The 20,833-nt window shown below is 37.7% G+C and overlaps 1 protein-coding gene across 5 annotated transcripts in view; it reads right to left on the reverse strand.

The window, feature by feature from the left end:
* NCOR1 (nuclear receptor corepressor 1) overlaps nt 1-20,833 on the reverse strand; it is an 83,336-nt gene that overhangs the window by 37,623 nt on the left and 24,880 nt on the right. For 4 of the 5 annotated variants that reach the window (XM_072430997.1, XM_072430990.1, XM_072430984.1 and 1 more), the window contains exons 4-14: nt 19,694-19,883; nt 19,068-19,247; nt 16,927-17,040; nt 13,171-13,227; nt 12,537-12,589; nt 10,710-10,776; nt 10,366-10,538; nt 9,633-9,723; nt 7,972-8,150; nt 7,511-7,565; nt 7,143-7,244 (exon numbers count right to left, since the gene is read on the reverse strand). In XM_072430997.1, coding sequence (XP_072287098.1) covers nt 7,143-7,244; nt 7,511-7,565; nt 7,972-8,150; nt 9,633-9,723; nt 10,366-10,538; nt 10,710-10,776; nt 12,537-12,589; nt 13,171-13,227; nt 16,927-17,040; nt 19,068-19,247; nt 19,694-19,883 — 1,261 coding nt within the window. Of the gene's footprint in view, nt 1-3,380; nt 3,522-7,142; nt 7,245-7,510; nt 7,566-7,971; nt 8,151-9,632; nt 9,724-10,365; nt 10,539-10,709; nt 10,777-12,536; nt 12,590-13,170; nt 13,228-16,926; nt 17,041-19,067; nt 19,248-19,693; nt 19,884-20,833 lie in introns of those variants that run through there. The other variant, XM_072431012.1, reaches the window with a different exon arrangement.

Here is a 20,833-nt window from a genome sequence, read left to right on the forward strand (position 1 = left end):
GAATATGTGTAACCCTTGAAATGCACTGGCTATTTTATGCTCCTGTAAAACAAGTGAATACTTGCAATAAACCCTGGAGGACTTATGCTGCTCATCATTCAAAGGACAATTTTGCCCCTAAGATCAGCCTCAGTGTTATTGTGTTTTCTAAGATAAATAACTGTGCAAAAACACCAGTGACACAAGAGGAGGAGAGGACCCTGCCCCGAAGAGCTTACAATCTAGGAGGCGGAGGATGTTTCGTATCTCGTTAAGAAATGGGTTGGTGTTTAAAATACAGTGAAAACAGTGGGGAAGTCAAGTTAAACTTCAAATGTCATAAATTGTGCTACCGGGCTACCTTATAATGTAAACCATTAGTCACATCAGTAAAAATGCTGCATTTAAAGACAGTAAGTAAGACATAGTAAGTGTGCCTTCATCTGCTTCTCCCTAGTGATGCACATCCTACCTAGCCTGGTGGGAGAAAAAGCACGCCAATTTGCACCAGTAGAAGCCTGTGAAAAAGTAGAAAGTGCGGCTAATGCTTTGAACTAAGTGCTTGGTCCTGTATTGTGCTGTAGTTAACATAATCATATTATACACAGGACTATTTCTGCAAAGGGACAATTTACAGAGCATTTGAGTTTGGGTATGCATAACGCATATTAGTAGCTCTTTAATATACTGGTTCTTACACTGGGAGTGATTTTGAGGTCCGGGGACAAAAATTAAAACAATTCGGCTGTGCTGCAGGGGAAAAGTGAACATTTCTCTTTATATGCTTCTAGTTGCCAGCAGATGGCAACAGTATACTAGACCCAAAGCTCAGATCTGACATACAAAATATAAGTGTAAATAATGCTCTAATGCTTTAACCTATACTACCAGATTAGCCAAACTAAGCAGTAATGTCTGCCAAAGAGACCTTAAACATGTTCATGACTGGAAAATGTTGGGTTTCTCAAATCTCCTCTGAAAACACAAGCCAAGAAAGTGAAGGAAGCGGACACACCTAACCCACACTAGGCTGGATAGTTTACCATATGACTCATTCAATGTTTCGTGCCAACTCCAGATAGGAGATCATGTTACTGATGGCAAAGCTGGGAACTTAGGAAAAACGAGTGGCAAAATGGATTTACATTGCATAACCCTGAACCTGAGCAAACACCTGTAATTGCAGAACTGAAAAGGAATCCTTCACACATGGCGGCATAGTGATGCAACCAAGATCTGGCAGGGGAAAAAGGTCACTTTACACATAATACACCCAGCACACCACGTGAACCAACCTCTCAGTAAGCATATTTCAGAAAGGAAATTTGCTGCAAGCCAAGTTCTTGACATAAAAAGAAGCACTATGCAACTCGCCCATCCAGATCAGGCTTTATAGTGGTGCCTTAGACTAAAAGCATACTATAAACAAATCCCAAGCAGCTGCAAGGCTCTGACTCGTGTGTTAGTACCTAAATGTCAGACAATTTAGCCTGCAATTTATTGGGGCCTACGCACACCTCACATAGCGTTCTGTGGTTTTGAGGTGTTTTGTTGGCAATACCTTTAATCTCCATCTCCATGGTATATGCTTTTGCTGGAAGCTGCAATGAACAAGATTTTTGTGAGGAGGCCCTGTCACCAGATCATTATTACAAAAAACAACCCTAAAATTATATATGAATTTACATATTTAGCATGTAATTTACCTGTAGAAGTTTTGAATGTGTCGTTAGCAGCTGTAGCAGACTCAAATCTCGGCTATGCTTACACATTGGAGTTTTGTCATGAACGAGCGCTGTACATACACCCCCGTTCTGCTCTGTGGAAAGGGGGAGAAGGAGCGAGCGGCAACCCGCTGCGCTCTCTCCTCTTCATTTGCATTGCGGTCCACGAACGATGTCGGACGGCCACTGTACACATGTCAGATTCTCGTCTGATACCAGTCGAGGCAAAAATCGGATGAGAATCATCCGATGAGAATCAGGTGGGCACGTAGCTTTACTTAGGTGGCACTTGCAGCTACAGGTAAGTGCAGCACCCTTTAAAAAAAATGCAGCACCGCTCCTTTAAGTATTGATTGCCAAAGCGATTGAGACTGAATGGAAGCGCCTCCCAGGATACCTACATCATGCATCCCGGGAGTCAATGACTGCTTTTTCTCCGCATGCCCGATCTTGGAACTTAGTTTAGTAAAAATAGGAAGTTTTAAAGACCCAAGCATATAATTTATCTAAAAAAAAAAAAAACACACACACATACCTTGGAATAAATTTACACTGGAATCTAATAGGTACAGAGATCAACTGCAAAAATTGCATGCTGAAATATCTAGAACTGCACATGTTTGGTTAAAGTGTTACAGGTATTCCAGCCAAGGTGTCAGGATAACACAAAGCAAAAAAAATATAGGTATGAATTGCTAAGAATGCCTGTACAATGATAATAATAAAAAAAAAACTATACCCCTACTTGCCTATCCCACTGCCTGTTCCTTGAATATTATCTCTATTGAAGACCTACAGGCCTCTGGTGGAATCTTCACATTCAGTACTTCTGAGTGTGAAAAATCAATGCATCTCACAATGCTCAGTAGGGACAGACAATAGAACCAAGGTGAGTTGCTGGGACACTAAAAGTGATGCATCAATGACAAAATTCTGCACAAGGTTCTAAGAAATTGAACAACCACTGAACATGTACGTATATAATATAAAGTGGTTCTTTGTATTATATACAAGGCTGGGGATGGAGAATCACAACCCTAGGAGCTGTTGTCCTCCTAAAGTACGTTATAATAAAGCAGGTAGGATATGTGGAGGGGAGCGTAATGCTCCCATGATGCAACACGAGTTCTTCCTATCAATCTGTTCTACTGCTCAAAATTTTTATAAAGGAAGAAGAGGACCTAAACAAACATTTTCAGACTGTCAATCTCTTATGACAAAGAAAGTACTTAAGGTGGTATTTGTATAAAGCCTGTGATTGTAAGATCTCATGTAAAAAATCTATTTTCTATTGAATGAAATTTGCCTCTTAACAGATTACTGTTTATTACTTGTATGCAATACTCAGGCCATGGTCATTGTGATCAATGACACAGGAATTTTATTCTGAGGGCCATTGTGGGTGTGTGCAAGAATGAATTTTGGGCCTTGGTGTACCATTATGGATGCCAAGGTGTGCACAAGCTACAAAAAATATTTGAGAATTGCAGCAGTATGCCCCTGCATTATACATCACCTGCTTCCAGAAAGCAATGTGACAGCTGCTTTGCATGGGAAAGTTATCAGGCTCTGCCGAAGCATAAATACACAGTGCTTCTTTATGATATCTGACACAAATAGACTTTTAGAGATCAGCAACACAACAACCAGCATGCCCTCCCCCATGCCAACACACACCTGCACTTTCATCTGTTCATGTGCAATCTTCTCTGCCACCTTTACAAAGGCTCGAGCTTTGGCCCCAGATGAATCTCATAGGGACAAAATGCACGGGGTGGCACAACTGCATAGGCATCGCTATCTTCCGTAAAAGAGTTGCCTGACCCGGCAGCATGTTTATTCCAGGAAATTGTGTCATTCTGCCACTTAAGCTGCCTACAGAAGAGTTGTCCATCTCACATGCAAGCAACTAATCTCGCCAGGGTTACCCAAGGTAATCCCCCCTCTCAGCTCAGCTTGATTGGCTGCAACAGCAGCAGGGCAAGTTTCTGTTTAGTCAGATCATAGGGCTGTGCCACCTGCTACACAAAATAAAAAAGGAGATGACTTTACTCAGTCTCGTATACACAGGGCAACCAGCCATTATGTCAGCGGAGGTTGCTATCAACATGTTCTTTGAATACATGCTTTCCACGGAGTGCTAAGGGCAAAATTGTTGCCTATTTAATTTCAACATGGGTTTACACTGCCACAGCGTGACTAAGATTTTTTAAAGGCATGCATACAACTTATAAAAACAATTATAATAAATATAGGAACATATTAATACAGCATGGATATACCACTCACTAACAATTCTAATTTACAACATTTGATTTACTTGTACTAAATGTTTGGTAAATATTACATTTGCTGCTTTGTAAATATGTTCCATAAACACAAAAAAACACTTGTAGCAACACAAAGCATTCTATCCACTTCAGTGTGGAAATATTTAGTCCCATGCATACTTTTTCAAAACTAAGTTGTCATTAGTCTTAAGTTAAAAAGAATAAAATTATTAAAATAAGCAACTTTTTACAAGCCACTTGGTCAAATGTACTCCATTGTACTTTAATGTGAAAGTTACAGGAAGCCATTCATTTTGATGGAGAGATTAAAGAAATGTTTCCTTGCTTTAGGCCACGTACACACATGCAATAATTGTTGGAAAAGATCTTCCACAATCCTTTCCAATGACAAAAAAACTGCACGATTTATGAACGAGCACTGTACATACAGCACCGTTATGCTCTATAGAGAGGGAAGAGGGGCAACAATGGAGTGATACCCCACTGCGCTCTCACCAGGTGCGCTGTACACATGCCAGATTCTCGTTCGATATCAGCCTTGAGGCTTATTGTACGATAATCATCTGACGTGTGTACGTAGCTCTAGTTTTTCCGCATATAGTACCAGCAGTATGATCATAAACAAAGAGGGGGTAAACTATGATTGTCACCTCCGAATTCTTCTAAACATTTAAAAGCAGTGCAAGTGAGTGGACAACCAAAAACAAAACATAACAGGCCCAACAGGGAACTGGGGAGTACCTGCAGCTCAACAAGTTGCCTGAAGGGACCTTACAACCAAAGCTGCTTTCAGCTGAGACAACATCCACCTTGTAAAACTAAGAATTTGTGAATGCAAATAGGGTCAATATTAATGAATGCATGTTAAAAACCAGTACAGGCAGGGTTAACTCAGAGCTCTCTGTATCTTCAAAAGGAGAGATAAGAAATGGTCATAAGTTAATTTTAGTCATCAATGTGGAATGAGCCAGCTATCAGCAGAACACACAATATGCCTGAATATAAAACCACATCAGTAACACAGCAAACCAATACTCATTGGAATGTCTGTGGTTGAAATGGGGAAGAAGGTATCTAATTTAACTGGTAGGAGAGAACCGAAAGGCTGGAGAAACTGGGGAGGAGTAAAAAAAAGTTTACTGCACGGAAGTTTTCAGGGACCTGAAGGTAAACCCTCTTTGCCCTAATAGAAAACAGTGAAGGGGAAGGCAAGAATTTGTCCCACAAAACTACTGTAATTGACACTTAGGAGAGATTTACTACTATCAAATAGGCTTTCTGAGCTACAACTAACACACAATTAGGATCTGCACACATGTAGATATCCCTGATATCCACAGAGACCCAAAGTCTCCCTGGTGAAAGGGGTGATGATCATTCTGGTGGATTTCATGAAGAATTTGTGGACTCAAATGAGTATACACAAGTCTGAGATGGATGCCCTCTAAGTGACTACTAAGTCCAGCTAATGCCCCCTAATGACCAGTTTTCAGTAGGCAATCTCCTTGTATTCTTTTAGCTCAATCCTAAAAGTTTGGCAAAGTCACATGTAATGTGGTATGAACAAAAACCACAAGCGAAAACAAAGATCTTCAGAAAGATTTTAACTTGTGATCAAGGTTTGTGTATAACAGGTTACTTGCCCATCCAGTCATGTATGATTGTAGGAAACACATTTTGAGAAGACATAGGAAATTACTATGCTCCACAGATCCAAGGAAGATTCCAAGGATGGCATGGGCTCTGAAATGACTAGCACACTAACATGTACAATTGCACTGCATTGATGTGATAACAGCTTAGAATTGCCTAAAATATAAGTTAAATTGCAGGGATGCTTTATGCCAATATTGTATATGAGCATTGTAAATTATCTTGGTTATAAATATTTACTTGTAATTATAGTTAATTATTTACTGTTAAATAATAAAAATAATATATGGCACAGTTGGCTCAGTGGCCACCACTCTTGCCTTTGCAGCACTAGGGTCCCAGTTTTGAATCTTGGCCGGGACAATATTTGCAGGGCGTTGTATATGTTCCTCGGGTTTGCATGGGTTTCATTCGAGAACAACCGTTTCCTCTCACATCCCAAAAACACACAGTTTAAATTGTTCCCCAAATTGACCTTAAACTGTGCTAATGACATGGCAGGCTATGGCAGGGACATTAGATTAAGGGACAGTGGCAAGAATATGGACTTTGTAGGGCTATGCATAAGTCAGTCCTACATAAATACAAAATGATAATAATAATAAATATTTTAATAGCTGGTTAAGGATAACAAATCCATCATCATTAAAAGATAAATAAAAAAGATAAGTGCAATGAAAATTGATTGTGAAATTGGCCCATATGAAACTTGTGACAATTTTCCACAGACAACCCTAAGAACAAAAGGATAAACTTGGTCAGAAGGTAATGTGATAAACTGCTGCAAATTACATCCGATGATAGAGGGATACCTTGACAGCTTTGCCTATTTGTAATATTACTTTGAGATTAGCTACATGAACCTCTTTACTCAAATCATCACAATGGTCACACAGATGTATTCTGTATAAGCCTGCATTTACTCCTGTGTCTATTTTCATAATGTTGTCATAACTCAGCTACTAATAAGTACATATACACCATTACTGAATGACATTTTGTTTGCTATAAAGCAAACAATTGCCAATTCCTAATGTTAACAATTGACCATGCCCCAGTACCATACACTGGCACGTCCACTTGAAGTCTCTATTGGAAAGTGTGTGACAGGCAGACTATCTGCACAATATTACTCTAAATGAACATCCTAAAATGCATTTGATTTCTATAAATTGTTTCTACGTATACCTTAAACTTAAGCTAAAAGTCTTGTAGACGGACGGTCCCCTAAAGTTGTTAGATTAGGTGTATTATGACACCAGTAGACCTAAAGGCAGCAAAGTAGCCCCAAACATTTTAGTGGTTTGTGTGCAGTGCTTTTTCCTTCTAAACATAATACTGCATGTTTATTTTATGTCTTTACCACAGTCTGTATAAAACAAAAATACAAAAAAATATAAAGGCATGTGTGTTGCACTACTTTTTGTTTATGTTAATAAATTAAATAAAGATCAGACCACATAATGGAAGATGTTCATGAAATCCAGACACCTACCTGGTTTCTTCCCCTCCGCTTGCTATAATTTCTTCTTACAAGAGATTTATAGTTTTCATTTTTCTTAGTTAAATAATAATACAACACACAATCTGCAACACTCTAAAGAAAAAAAAAAGTGGAAATCCATTACAATAAAAACTTAAAACGAATCAAAGTAACAGCTACACTACCAACAATGGGCCATTCAGCTCAATGTAATAAATTAGGAATATAATGACAATATCAGATTTCAGAAAGGGGAGAAACCAATTTAGTAACTGTATCTTTTTACATTTACAATCTGTTTGGGGAAACAGTAAAACAAAATTTTATATATAAAAAAACATAAAAGGTACACAAAAAAAGGTAATAAACAGCAGTAATACCTTTCGCTCCAGACAAGCAGCAATCACACCAAAGTTTTTAGGATGCTGTACAAATCTGACAAAAGAAACAATATTAGTTAATACTGGAAATAATGTAACTTGCAGGCAATACATTTCTATTACAAACCTAATAATGCTAAAAATAACATGTTGCTGCTTTTTTTGCAGCACAGGGCAACCAAATATACAAAAGGTTAAGTGTACAAAACTTATATTGAGTCAAACAAAGTTAAAGAGAACATGGCATGCTTTTCAGTAGACAACTATGCTTAACCTAGAGCATTTTGAAAGCTTAGGCTCCGTAGTGATACAAACATCCCTAATATTAACCTGGGGTTAGGGCTTCTCTTTACCTTAATTCTTTGTACATTTCTAGCAACCTAAAGAACACACGAGCTTAAAAATTTTATGAAATGGATCATGCATGTATTTTTCAGTTTGCATTATTGAAAAAATCATACTTTTCTTTAAAAATTTCTTTTTCATGATCTGTCCAAACGTTCATGAACTGCCGTTCCTTGTAGACTTTCATGGGATCTTCCATCAAGCCATTCATATTGATAAATTTCACCCTTCTCTGTTCTGCATCAAACATCATGGGTGGAATGACAGACAGCTGTCGCATTTGTTTTTCGTTATTCTGAAAAAGAGAACATGTCTAAGTGAACTAAAATACTTGGTATGAGATTACCATACATTTATTCATATACAAACACATTTACCAGGATGTTATCTGTGACACAGCAGTTCTGGTATGAAATTGCCATTTATGAATTTACATCATCTTATTTTGTTGGATAGATGATGACTGTTTCAAGGCTGCAGATAAAAATGTGTTTGCTTGAGTGTAATATCTTGATCCCCAGACAGTGAATATTTCATAAGGGCCGGTAGCCACAAGCAGTTCTGCTGCCAATTGTGTGCTTAGGTAACTGACCAGTCAGAAGCTCAAAAACACCACACATGTAAATATCCTTTACTGATTATGTACTGTGCTTTCACATTGCACTATTGTGTGTGTGTATTCTGGAGGAAAAAAATCCAGCATGGGAAGAGACTTGCAATGTTTACTAAAAGGCCCACAAATTTAAGCAATATAATTGGTAAGTACTGTCCATCTCGGATGGTTGATTGTGTACCAGACAATGAGCCTGATTTATTAAAGCTCTCTAAGGTTGGAGAGGATACACTTTCATCAGTGAAGCTGGGTGATCCAAAAAATCTTGAACAGATGTGGTCTAAAATATAGCAAAAAGTTTTAAGGAAATCCATTCCAGGTTTGCTGTATCACCCAGTTTTACTGATCAATGTATATCCTCTTCAGCCTTGGAGGCTGGCCCAATAGGAGCATTCTGCCATGTTCATAGGAACTGTCTGCCATATAAACTAGTTCGTAATATGTATATATGTAAATTGCTTATAAACCTATCCAGGTGCCAAAAATTACTTGGAAAAAATTTAGACAAAAGTACATTCTTTATCAACTTCGAATCACCAGTGTTAGTGGAAACGCTTGCACAATAACTGTTAACTTAGGAATTTGTGGTTCTTTAGCTGTAATGTTGATCCTTTAGGTTCACCAGTGAGTTACGTAGCCACAGGAAGCATGCACCAATTTACATCTCAACTCAAGTCCTGCATACTTTCTCTTGGTTCACTTCAACAAATAAACCTGAAGGATCTGGGAAAACTGGGATTTTTTAGGGAAGTTGGCAATTAAAGCAGGGTTACTTTGAACAGTTTAAATATATACTTTACATGATGGGTTTTGTTGCCTTTGTACAGTTAGTATGCAAAGACAGACCTGAAATATAATTTACTGGTGCTGAGAAAAAGTTTATTTATAGAACTGCATGTGGAGTTTGGTTTGCCATTGCATGGATTCTGGTAATTAAACTGTACAACAACCTACAGCCTTTCTGCTACATTATTCAGAAAGATACGAATAACATGGAAAAACAACCAAACTAAAGCCTTTATGGTTTAGGATTCAAGGCTGGCACAGGAACAAAGCAATCTTACTAGCCAAAGGCAATAACATGCTTTGAAGAGTTTCATTAAGAAGTTAATTTGTGATTAACGGATAATATTAAACCTGAAACAGACTCTGCAATGACCTCACCTCCTGCTCAGACAGACCATCAATGATTTCCGAGATCTCATGTTCGCTTCTGGCGATGGTTGCAGATAGACCAGCACCCCTCTGACCAACTCTGAAATAAATAATTCTGTCATTTCCTTTCAGTGATACATAGTGAACATTTGATCCACAACTATTTTGAAACATTAAGGGCAAAATATACCACAGAAAATATCCATTTCTACACCGACATGCATGTCATATTACTAAGGTAAATAGAAACCTGTCGTCCAAAATACTACTAAAGTACCTGTAAATATCAAATGGGGTTTGCTTGCTAGATAGGACCATGAACACTCCTTACCAATTGTTTTTCACAAATTTTTATGCAATATAACCAGAAGACAAACCAACCAATTGACATTCCATCCTGCCAATTTAATTAGGATCACACTAATCAAAATTATCTTATTGCTGGACATATATGAATTATCTTTAAGTGACTGGCTTAAATATTTAAAAGCCAATATTTTATTTTTTTTTTAATCTACTTTTTCATTAAATAAAAAAAATAGAGGTAACTAGAGGTTTACCCCTTTATTACCCCAATATTAGGTTTTACTTAAATTATCTTCCAATGTTTAAAAAGCAGTACCTAACACCCTAAGCTGTGACCTGAAATTCTCTTGAAAGCTTAGTTGTAAATAACAATGCTATCAAAGGCCTACTGTGTTCTTTGATAAAGACAGAGAACCCTCCAACTCCAGAAACTTACCTCTGAAATCTCTCCTGCTGTTCCCGCTGTTTACGGATTTCTGGGAACTGTTTCTCGTAGTATTCTCGGGTTTTGCTCTCCTTTGCTTTCCTCCGCGGGTTATTCTCTATCCTGTCCACTTTTTTCTCCCAAGCTTCCATCAGCTGATCATAACGCTGACAAATGTTCTGTTCCTGTAAGGGGGAAAAAAACCACACACGTCAGCGAATGTACTCTGACTGGGCAAGCAGACATGAGTGCTCTCACTGAAAAAGAGAAACAGTGAAAAACTAGGAAACCCTGAGGAAATCAAAAAAGGGGGGGTTATGGGATGCATGTACAAAATGTTAAAGAAATATACAAACCCTTTGTTTTCTAGCATGATTTCTCCTCTTAAAAAATAAGATCAGTTTCTTCCTCATAACCTGGTTTCTGAAAAGTCAAAGAAGAGAAATATAATGTTACTAAGGAAGTCAATATCTAATCTTTGACATAAAGCACATAAGGGAAACAATCTTAAGAGATCCTCCCTTCTCTGTTATTTGACCCATTATGTGAAATTTTTAAAAACTGTACTTCACATGGAGCTGCCTTGCTTTAGTGCATTGAAGCAATCAAAGTTAAAATGCCTAGAATGTTATGCTCAATTATCATAAAAAGACAGTGGAAAACTCAAATTGTTCCTAATGACTGAGAATGTTACAAATATAGAAGTAATATCAATATATTAGCATTACATAGAAATATACCAATATTATCAGTTGGCACATAGATTTAAATGACTGCCATGAACAGTCTTCCTCTCTTTTTACACAATACTCATGGCTCTAAAGAACACTCGGAACAGCTAAAATGTATACAGGATGTTTAATTTGGGCAACAATTGAGGGAGACGTAGATTTAGAATGCAATAAATATTTACTCATTTCTGTTAGAAGCTTAAATGATGCTAAACACGTTGGTGGTGTAGTTTAGCAGGCAAAATGGCAATTTTTTTTCAATGCAGCAAAATCTGAAGGGCTTTGTAATGAATTACAGAGTCAGGCAAAAAGACATTTAACTTCGTATACGTTTTCATTTCTGAAACACACAAATAAAGTACTTTTTTTTTTTTTGATAGCAATGATCATGCTAATGTGCCCCCTCCCAAGTCACCAAGCTTTTTATAAAAACTTGCACTGCAGTCACTAGGAAGAAGACATGTGAACATTATGGCATCGAGAGATTAGATAACAGGGCAGATTGGTCAGAGAAAAATGGCCAGATTAACAAAACATGACTTATCCTCTCAAGGCCTCTGCACTTAATTCCTCTCTCCCATAGGGGAGACACCCGTGTGTCATTATAAAAAGTAATGTGTCAATAAAATAAATTAGGGGTCTTAACAGACTAACAACATTTGTTGCAGTTAATCGCAAACAAGTCGTTGTCACTCGCTATCCCTCTATCCGAGGTTGATGTCACACTGACCCTGGATGCTGGTGACAAAGAGTTCAGGATCGCTAAATGATTGCCTGCCAGTCTCTGTGGTATTGACCCCCTGCAAGCCTTGCAAGAAAACTAAACAAATTGCTGTTGCCGATAGATACAAAACTGGTTATTTTTTATAAAATGTTCTGATTTACAGATTATTTACTATACAAAATACATAAAAAATATGTGTATCCTGCTCCTGAGTACACTGTTGAAAAATACATTTCATACATGAAAAAGGTGTCCAAAATTCACAGGCACCTGGGAGCACAGAAAAAAAGTAAAAATTGGGGGTGCGCCTTGTGCTGCAAAAAACACATTAATGTGAATTTTTAAAACCAATGTCAAATATAATGAGTCAACAGGTGAACAGAGGCAAAATGAAGATTGGGGTAAACAAAGCTTAGGTTTTGGATAAAAGAGACTTAAAAAGTATGCAGATGTAAGTAACCAACAAATCTGTTTGTGCTGCTGAATCTGCATTGCAGCATTTAGCTGCACAATAAACACAGTAAGGCTTTTATAGCTACATTACTGAACGGTATACCTGTGAGCTTTGTAGCACTTTTAACTATTGACTACTGACATTTTCTGGCAGGCAATCATATGAACATTATCCTGCATTACTAAAATATCCCTGATTGTGTTTTCCTGTCTGCTTGATTTGCTGAATATTACAACAGAGTGCAATGGTATTGGAATGACTGAGGCATACTTACGTCTTGATGTTTTCATGGTAAACCTTTGTGTCTGAAGGCTGGTTGTAAAGAGGCTACAAGGACAACAAAACAATAGTTAGAGAAAACATAGAAAAGCTGCATTTTGTCTGAGTTTTGTAAAGATAAATGCACAAAGATTACACAACTCTAATGGAAGACCTCCAAAGAAAACTAATGCTTTTATGAACCCATGTGCATCAATTCAAAACTAATATCAGCCACTGCAAAGTCCAGGAAAAAAAAGGAAACTGAAATATGTGCGCTCGACCACAAGAAATTGTGACTTTCAGAAAACTGATTAAAGTAGTGGACAACATTGGCCAGCAGAGAGCGCTGCTAGACACCCACAGGGTCACTTTACTTGTGCTACCTTACACAGGAGGTTTTCCTGAAGCTTTCATTGAGATGAGTAATGTGTGGATGTGGTTAATCAGGCAGAAAAACTATAGTTCCTATAACTGTATAGACATAAATATGCTCAAAAATATTACTTGAATTGTGCAACAATAAAAGTCATCACCATCATGAAATTTCAAAAAGATTCAAAACCGGCAAAAAAAAAGAGGTATGAGCCAGAATCATGCCGATTTAAAAATTGATAACCTGGCAAATGCACGAAAATGAATCCACTTACCAGTTCCACTCTAGGACCTAGCCCTTCTAAAATCTTGTGCGCTTCCTCTGCTTTTTTCTGCAAAAGAAATGTTTTATGTTTTACATTTGCACAGAAATAAAACTCTTATGTTCTTTTTCAAGGCCTTCCTCTGCACCATCTCTGCCACAGAGGTCATATAAAGGTTACATCTAGATTATCTATAACAGAAAAAAACAGTCTGATAGATAATCAGAAATGTTGAAGCATTTGAGAAATAAGAGTAGGGGCAAATGAGGAAGGGAGGAGATTTAACATCTTGACTTTTATCCAGACCAGAAAATTCTGCAATCTCATTTTCACATATCCAACACATCATTTCATAGCAAATTCAGCCAAAGTTTATTTTTTTTTTTACCAAAGGCAATGAATATTCACAAAAATCAAATATATTCAATATTGAGCATTTACGGGTCGGGTTTTATCCCATGGTAGCTAGCATGAGCTCATGCGTCACCCTCATTGCTTTGGAAAACGTTGTCATTTGCATTTCAAAAGTGTGTATATGATGCCATTAATTTATTTTAAGAAAGCAAAATTTTGAAATCTTGAGTCCCCAATCTGCACATCCCATAAGGGAGAAACTTGTGTAAGATTCAAAGAAAAGCTTTGAGTTCAGTTTTTAGGTTAAGCTGACCATTGGCAAAATCAAGGCTTATCTGGGGAAAAGAGATTTCAAAGGTATACCAGGCTCAACTCACTAATGTTCAAAACAAAGACAAAGGTGACGCTTAATCAAAGAAACAACCGCATATAGTTTATATTATCTCTGTTTCCACTTCTGGATATCCACTTCTTACAGGCGAAATGGGAGAGGGATGACAATGACCTAACACCTGGTATGTGTTAAAAAAGGTAAATGCCGGTTTGTATCTTTATCAACATACTGCATAAAAAGGATTAGTTAAGGATTAAAATTATTATAAATAATAAACAGGATTTATGTAGCGCCAACATATTACGCAATGCTGTACAATAAATAGTGGTTGCAAATGACAGACAGATACAGAGAGTGACACAGGAGGAGGAGAAAACCCTGTCCTCTAAGAGCTTACAATCTAGGAGGTGGGGGATGTTTTGAATATCTCATTAAAAGATGGGTTGGTGTTTAAAATACAGTGAAAACAGTGGGGAAGTCAAGTTAAACTTCAAATGTGTGACAAATGCTAAATGTGCTACTGAGCTTATCATGAAAACCATTGGTGAGATTAGTAAAAATGCTGCATTTAAAGACAGCAGGCTGCAATGCATATTAAGTATAATAATTTATTTTGGCTCCTGCTGTGAGCAAATACACAGCAGACGTCAACGGTCTTCATCTGTTTCTCCCTAGTGATGCACATCCTACCTAGCCTGATGGGAGAAGGAGCACACCAATAGGCACCAAGCCTATGAAAAAATAGAAAGTGAGGCTAATGCTTTGAACTAAATGCTTGGTCTTATATTAAGCTGTAGTTAAGCAAATCATATTATACACAGGACTATTTCTGCAAGCTTAGAGACAATTTACAGAGCATGTCTTTAAGCTGCTCATTAGAACGACTGTGAAAATTCAATTTTATGAAACCAGGTTATTCAGTCAGTATACATTTTTATTTTCAGTGTACAATTATTATTACACAGTATTTATATAGCGCCAACATACTACACAGTGTTTTACAAAGTCCATAGTCATGTCACTAACTGTCCCTCAAAGGGGCTCACAATCAAATTTCCCAACCTCAGTCATATGTTAATGTATTTATATATGGTAATTACCAATTTTGGGGTGAAGCCAATTAACCTAACTACATGTTTTTGGAATGTGGGAGGAAACTCACACAAACACAGAGGGAACCTGCAAACAGTGTCCTGGCCAGGATTCAAACCTGGGACCGAGTGCTGCAAAGGCCAGAGTGCTAACCACTGAGCCACCGTGCACGCCCAGTGGCTGCATGCATACAATACCCCAACAATTTCGGTGTAACACTAAATTCACTCCTCATAGTAAAGTGAATATTTTGCACTTCATGAACTGCTAAAGCATACATCAGGTGTGGCATAAGCAGAAAATAGAACAACTAACGGGATGATAAATTGTCTTGGTTTAATGTATCCACAGACTACATGATAGCTGGCTGCAAATAAATTGAAGTCTCAAAAATGTTCTCTCATGAACTGAAGGTATTATTCTGCTAAAGAGTAATTTAGTCTTCAGCTACTTTTCACTACTGAAACCATATTCTACACACTATACATGTTTTTTGCTTTCTTAAGGGGGTTTACCTACTAAGAAAATAGCTTTCCTACTTTCTATATGTCGAACACTGACATTGTCGCCCTTTTGAGGCGGGACTCATCACTCCTGCAGTCTTGTACTTGCTAGCATCTCTGAAGCCTCCTCAAACGTAGGACCCAGAAAATTCAGCTAAGAACTTTTTTTTGCACTTCAAAATCTCTACAATCTGGCATCCTATCTATTTGAGATCTCCTGAATTTGGAACACCAGTATTTTTGCCCGATTCAATACATTAACAAATGTAAACGTTACATCAGTCCGTCCACCTATATTTCATCCACCCACACTATGAAATACTGTGGCATTCAACAACAACGTTCTGACAATACATACTCTTGTTGCATACCCCTAAGGAAGCCCTTGTGGCAAAGCACGTTGGGTAACAAGATATCAACTAGGCTTGTTAATGCTTAAAGACAAGCAACTTTTTTAGATTAGAACGTGTACCGGTATGTTCAGTTTAGCGATACCCATCCCATGACAATACAATGGGAGGGGCCTAATCTAACTTATTACATAAATGTTCTTGATGTATTAACACAAATATTAATATCTTTTTCGAAACCCAAATATAAACACTATAAAATAGCCTGAAAGGCCTTTTCCTTTTTAGTTCCTACTTTTTCATATTCTTGAAAAGGTTAAAAAACATGCTGTTAGGTTAATTGACTGTGTTAAAGACATGACTCAGGTAGGGACATTAGATTGTGAGCCCCTTTTAAGGGACAGCTAGTGAAGAACAGCTACCAATATATTGGCACTATATAAATTCTGGATAATAATAATAAAATCATTTGAACCCAAACTCGTTAGTATACAAAATTTACAAACTCATGCTTCCCTGAAGCCTATGCCACTGAACTCTGCACTAGAGAGAAAGAAATATATTTGAGAACACATGCCTTTATTTAAAACCCATATCGATAGTGGAAGCTAACAAGGGATGAGCATGGTATTACACTGGCAATTTTTTTTTAATTAGTCACCTTTTAGTTCAATAGATTACCTTTTTAAAAATGATTTTTATATAACAATACAAATGTTGGGATTACTTTAACACCTTTGTCAGTGATTTCCTTTGTCTCATCAAATGTCATTAATGTCATACAATTATAATAGTATTATTTAATAATCGCAAACCATTGTTAAAATAATATTTTTTCTTAACAGTGGTCCTTTAAATTTATCCAAATCTAACAAGCATTAAACATGAAGGTGCAGTCTCTTTACAATCCCTCCATAATAATATATGCACAACTATCACCTGGACTAGTAAGCCAAAAATGTATTTTCAAAAACAATATAAAAGTAAACCCTCTGCACAAAAAACACTGTTTTGGCAGAAAAAAAGTAATTTGAATATACAAAGGGATTCATTTAAGCTACCTATTCCAGAAGTACCTATTGACTCATCAGCTAAATATCAAGTTCATGTCATAGAAGATAACAAGGCCACTTACCCGGTTTTCATCATAAATAATTTGGACTATGCTGCGATGTTTCTGTTCCACAGGTGGAGGGGAGACGGGCTTCTCGGGCTCCGGAGGTTTGGCTGCTTCTTCTTCAAGCTGTTGCTAAGTTACACAAGAGGGATAAAAAAAAAAAGAAATCACATACAGTGAAACTCCAATCAGCTTCTAATCAGATAGAAATAGCCAATCAACAGTTTGCATTCTTGCATTTTGGTGGTATGCAGGAGTGCACAGTCCGGATTAATTCAATTATTTTGCAATAGGGTTTGTAATCCCAGCCATCGTGTAATTAAAGAGAACAGATCTATTCAAAAGCAGAAATTTAGTTTGGCTGGAGGAATTAACTCAAATGACTAGAACCACACTGTAAAATTCCCAGAGTGGTCTCATTCCCAAAACGCCCATGCAGGGCCTCATTTTAAGTATTTCTCAAGGGAACTCAATGTACTTACTCCCAACAGCCTACCAGATTTAAACCTGAACTTTTTCTTTTGAAGTTTACTGGTGGGTATGAGACATTGGAAACATTTCTCACTTTGATAAATGAGTGCATTTTGTTAGATATTATATAAATATGTGGTAGAAAAGTTCAGCAGACAGCAATTCACAGGTGAGTTTAAAGAGTAACCATGTCCTTCTCATAGAAAAAGATCCATCAACTTTCTGAAAACACCAAAAATCTCAACAATAATTGAGGTTGAACGGTGGTTGACAACCATACGGTAGGGGGCTAAAAGCAGCTAACAGCAGCAATCTGAAACCAAGTCTAAAGGGGGCCAAAGCTAATTTCAGATCTGTGATCTGTCACAGGCTCAGCCTCTGACCCAACCATTCCTATTCAACTGAAGGAATGGTTGGGAATCCATTTATGTAGATGGTTGCAGACACAACCTGATGGTTGCTTCTGGCCTGCCTTAAGTGGCAAATGGCTTTCATTAACTTAAATGCAACTGCCTTCAACCGCAGCTCACAGAGATTATAAAGTGATTGCTGCTGGAGAACAGAGATGGCCCAGAATTCGTCTTTATCCATCAACTTCCTGACATTTTGAACAGCAGCAAACCACAGCTCTCAACCAACTGCATAAACACAGAGGTGGAGAGCCGGTGTGGCTGACACCAACTGCAAGGCTAAACCACAAAGCATAAGAGGGGCAGCTGAGAGCGGCCAACAGCGAAAGGTTTTAAGTCTTAAAGGGGCCTAGGATGCTTATCTGTCCCTGGAATACCCTGGGGGAGATTTCACATAATTTCTAGTCTTGAAACATAGGAGTAAAACACTTTAACATGGACCAATAGGTCTGGTCACAAGATGAGAGTAACGTCAAGGATCAATAATCCCACAAGAAGGAACTCGTGATAAGATCCTCGCATTGCATGCTAGAAGCCATGGAGTATCAGGAGTATTTTTGGTGTTGTCCCTGGGATGTAATTTTATTTTATTTTTGCTTTAAACTTGCAAATTGTATCCGATGCAAAGGGTGTAGATAAAAGCCAATCTTGCATTTTCACTCAATATAATATAGTGTATGAATATTCACAACATTTCGACTATTCGGTTTTCAATAGAGTAGGCAAGGGTTAAAACTAGTCAGGTTACCCTCTAAAGTCTGAGTAGTGTTAGGGACATTTCCTTTTGCTTTGTCTCTCAAATATGCAACAGGAAATTAGAAGAAAATTTCACAGGTTTTGAAACAGTTGTTCCCAGAGTGATTTACCATCACCTGTTCTGTGCCCCATTGAAGTACACATCAAAGGGTGAATCACCCCAATAGAGATACAGACAGAATTAAAACTGTCTAACCAACCCCTGCACACACCATTCAGCATTAGGCTTAATGGCTAAATAAGAAACAATGACTAAATAGATACACAATTTCTTCATTTACTCAAACTTCATTTGGAATCATACATTGTTTCCCAAAACTGAGCAAATATTTGTTTCCAATAAACTCTCATACCATTTCCTCCTGCATGATTTCAAATATCAAAAGGTTAGCTTGAATTTGGAGGTTGTGGGAAACAAATGATTACCACCAAAATGATAATTGGAGAAGCAATAGGTAATGACTGTGCCACATGCCTATTTTACTTTGTTAGAACAAAACAGTCTTACTAGTAATATTATACCTGTTTTTTCTTCAGTTTCAAGATCTGTTGTTCAACTTTAGCAATTTCACGGTCCACCCGGTCCATGCTCTGTATCAATTCTTCCTTAGAGAGTTTGGAGGGGGATCCATCCTGGTCCTCACCTGGTTGCCCAGACAGAGGAGATGAGGGGGGCTCATGTTTGCTGGTCAAGCCCTGTTCCTTGAAAGTACAAGATCAGTCACAATTAATATTTAGGACTTCCATTAAACGGGACAAAAAATAATGTGATTAAAGCATGCTCACAAGGAACATCTTCTATTGTATGGGAAAATAAATCTTTATTCTGGAGCAGTCCCACACAACATATCAAACCTAACTTTGATTGATTTAAGTAATTAAAAAATGAAACACCAAGGAATACAATGTAAATGACAGTGTAAATAACAGTACTTATGTTGTTGACAGTGATTGTTTGGTGTCCACAACACTAAATGAGGTTTTAATGCAGTGTTTTTAAATTGGAAAACCAAATTATGGACAACTTTAAATGAATGTTAAAATTTCAGGTTACAAAAGTACGAGGTAGCCATTTTTTTTAAAATGATGGCACTATTTTTATATTCATTGATGAGGTTTACTAAAGTTTCCCATGGGTGACTTTTTACCTTCTTAATATCTGCTTGCTGCCGAAGCCCCTCTGGGATGGTAGATACAAGAGGCACGACAGGAGCCGAAGTAACCCGGTAGTGCTGGTCTACCTGTTCGAGCCGAGGTCTTTTGGATTCCAGGGCTTCATGTTCGTTTTGTGCCACAGAATGGTACTGTTGTTCATACCCTGTTCTTCTATCCTGAGGCCTGCAAGATCAGAAAAAGGTAGGATTATGCAATGCAATATCTTCAGAATCTAACAAAGTTAAAGCAATCAATGATGGTAAAACAAGTTACACCTTTATCAACCTTTTTAACATGGGGGGATTCTTGAAATATTTTTCAGGTCCTAGGAAACCCCTACTATATTTACTATATCTATAGCTCACCGTGCATTGCTGTTGTGGTCAGTGGGAAGAATGCCAGCCTTACAGATAGCCAAAAACTGATTGGTGTTGATTAAACTTGCCTGGGAGGCACAAATTACTCATTGCTCAAGTAACCCCTAGCTGAGTGCATCTCCCACCAGAAGCACGACCCTGCTACTGATCCATTTCACCCTCAAAAAAGGCTCAGTCAGAACAACACTACGGTACTTTATTGACCAAGGCATGCAAAGGGCAAAATGCGTCGGCCAAAGAATGTGTAGGCAATCCCCTTGGTCCAGTACCTCCCTTTCTCTCTCTTTTTTCTTAGAAGAATTAGCATGGCTGTACAACAGTTTTCCAACAACTGCTCCTGAATGGCCTTAATAGAGTTACTCTTATCCAAATATTGCAATGGGGACTGTTTTAGGGGAAAGAGAGTACTTGAAACAAAAGTGCAAAAAGAAAAAACACTGAATCTGCAGTACTGTTCCAATAAAACTATTTTATTATACCATGGTATAGCTCAAGCTTCTGTTTTATTGTTAGAGCTATCTACAAAGTGAGAGGTTTATTCAAGGCCCAAAAGAGAGCATAATATCACATACAGAGGTGCTTTTTTTAAATACTCATGATAAGCTCCAAGTCCTAAATTATCAAGTGAGATAATTTTAAAACTAATATTTGCGCATGGTGTGGTCAAGAAGCGAGCTGCATTACTAGAAGCTGTTTTACATACTTCGAAACACTTGAAAAAGCACATTTTTGAATAGCTCTGGGCTAAGCGGCTGG

The sequence above is a fragment of the Pyxicephalus adspersus genome, chromosome 1, assembly GCF_032062135.1.
Source record: "Pyxicephalus adspersus chromosome 1, UCB_Pads_2.0, whole genome shotgun sequence".
In the NCBI taxonomy this organism is placed as follows: Eukaryota; Metazoa; Chordata; class Amphibia; order Anura; family Pyxicephalidae; genus Pyxicephalus; species Pyxicephalus adspersus.